The sequence below is a fragment of the Crocodylus porosus genome, unplaced genomic scaffold, assembly GCF_001723895.1.
Source record: "Crocodylus porosus isolate Cpor-Errol unplaced genomic scaffold, CroPor_comp1, whole genome shotgun sequence".
Taxonomy (NCBI): domain Eukaryota; kingdom Metazoa; phylum Chordata; order Crocodylia; family Crocodylidae; genus Crocodylus; species Crocodylus porosus.
Window position 1 is genome coordinate 40,674,692 of NW_017728909.1, and position 2,392 is coordinate 40,677,083.

The 2,392-nt window shown below is 42.1% G+C and overlaps 1 protein-coding gene across 4 annotated transcripts in view; it reads left to right on the forward strand.

Annotated features, from left to right (window-relative positions):
- KIF2A (kinesin family member 2A) overlaps positions 1 to 2,392 on the forward strand; it is a 70,712-nt gene that overhangs the window by 4,293 nt on the left and 64,027 nt on the right. For all 4 annotated transcript variants that reach the window (XM_019532122.1, XM_019532124.1, XM_019532123.1 and 1 more), the window contains exon 5: positions 100 to 200. In XM_019532122.1, coding sequence (XP_019387667.1) covers positions 100 to 200 — 101 coding nt within the window. The remainder of the gene's footprint in view (positions 1 to 99; positions 201 to 2,392) is intronic.

Here is a 2,392-nt window from a genome sequence, read left to right on the forward strand (position 1 = left end):
AATGTATTTAATGACTGATTAAGTAACAAAGCTGTAATATAAATCTTAGTTTTTTATGGCAAGCTGGAAATTATTCAAAATGTTATCTTTTTCTTTAAGCACGTAGAAAATCTAATTGTGTGAAAGAGGTTGAAAAATTGCAAGAGAAGCGTGAAAAAAGGAGGTTACAGCAGCAGGAACTCAGAGAAAAAAGAGCTCAGGTTTGTATTTTCAGTTTGGAGTTGAATTAGATGCATGGTGGAAAAGTTTATTCAGGAAGAGAGGTATAAAAATTTGCTGTGATCTTCAGTGTGTTATAGGAGTTACGACTACCTGGAAATTAAATGCTTTTTTTCAGATGTACAAAACATTGGTGATTGAATAACTAGTCTTTGCGTTCCACAGTCATTTTGATTCATGCTTTCATTGTGATAACTTGCTTGTAGCATTTTAAACCAGTCTTTCTTTTCTATGACTTGTATCTACTTTTTAGGTTTTGCATTTACTAGCATGATCCATAAATGCTTACACATGGAATCTCAGTAACAACTACTGCTTCAGGAAAAAATAGGGACAAAAATGTCTTGTATTTGAGTAAATGTACTACAAGGTTCCCCCCCATCTCTCCCAATTTTCCAGGGGGTGGGGATCCTGTCATCTTACATTCACTTATAAGGAAACCACATTAAATATATTGTCTAGCTTTGAACTGTTGCTGAAAGCGGCATATGCTCAGTAATAGAAACCAACTATGAAGTTGATTAAATGTAGCCAACGCTGAGCATGACTGTAAAGTACATGACCCATATTGAGCAAACGTGCTAATGGGAACCTACCCCAAGGATAGGTTAGTACAGCCCATTTTAAGATATATGGGAGTCCCCACTGAGCACAGTTCCCCTCAGCACCAACTTTTTTCCAAGTCATGGTGAACCAGTGACTTGGAAAAGATGGCTCACCCTCAAATACAAAGACTTCAAATACATTTTGACTTCCTTTTCATTCCCACAGCTGAGCTGTTCCTTTCTTTTCCACTTCCAATGATTCCTGTTCCTTCACCAGCTTTAAGTGCCTGGCAGACAGGGCCCCAAACAATTCACCCAGAATCCCTTTGTTGGCCCCTCCCTCAGCCTGTCACATGTGATTATCGTGGTCTTGCCCTTCATGAGGCAAAGCCAGACTAGGTTGCCCTGTGCCTCGTGTATATACAGTTTTGGAACATCTCAGGACTCCATGACAAGAACAGCACCCCCATGACTGGAGTCAGGTAATTAGCACATGGATCCTTTGTTGGGGGCAGGGCTGTCCCTGGGGGTGCAAATTGGGGTGACCACCCTGGGCCCTGTGCTTTGGGGGGCCCCGTGGAGCAGAGCCGAGCAGTGGTGTTACAAAGCTGGGTGGAGTGGCGGCTCCGCGTCCAGTCACTTGCTACTCCTCTCCTGCCCTCCCAACCCCACCCCCGCTGCTGCCAATGGCCGTGGCAGCTTTTTTGGGTCTGGGTTTGGAGTGGGGGTGGGGCCCCACATGGGCTGATTTGCCCCGGGCCCCACACCCTATTTGGGTCACCTCTGGTTGGGGGAAGTACACATCTGCTGAGCTGTGAGGTCACCATGGTTTGAGAAATGGTGTTGACTGTGGTGGGGCCCAGCCTAATGAACTGTGTGGTAAATTATGAGCCTTTTGATTTTGGATTAATATCTTTCATAGCTTGTACTTTGTATAAGTCAGTGCCAAAGTGCTGAGTAAGAGTGTGTTTATGGAGTACCTGTGCTAAACTTGCAGCAATTTCAAAAAAGGTAAAATGCGTCAGTTCTGGATGAACTAAGTCTGTGTACTATATGCAAATTGCTAAAGGTATGTTTATTTCAAGATCAGTTTTTTTCAGATTTGCTTCTCACTTCTGTGTGCTCAGTGAGAGCAGGATCTGACAGTAACAAGGGAAGGAAGTGGCTGCAGAGGAAAGTTGGGGGGAAGGACAGAGGGGCTACCAGACCCCCCCCCCATTTACTTTGCCTGCTGTAGCAGTGGGAGGGAGACAAATGCAAGGAAATCCCCAATAATTAGATTCTGTACCTGGAAAACTGTAACGAATTTGTAAATTTTCCAAATATAGAATCTCTTTATTGTGGGGTTGTCTTATTATAAGGGCAGTCTTATTTTTGAGTAAATATGGTATTTTTAGCTTTTAGATAAGGCACTAACTGTGCATGAAATATTGTTTTCTGCTGGTTAATGGGGATATGTTGGAAAACTCGAGATTTGAAAAGTGATTTATTTTATGTACCTGGTCCAGATGTTATTGAATTAAGTGTTATAATATATAGTTGATTTGATGTTCAGTTGTTTAGAAGGTTTTGTGAAAATATTACATTGTTAAAAGTTCCGCTCTTGCAAGATTACTGTATTTTCTCAT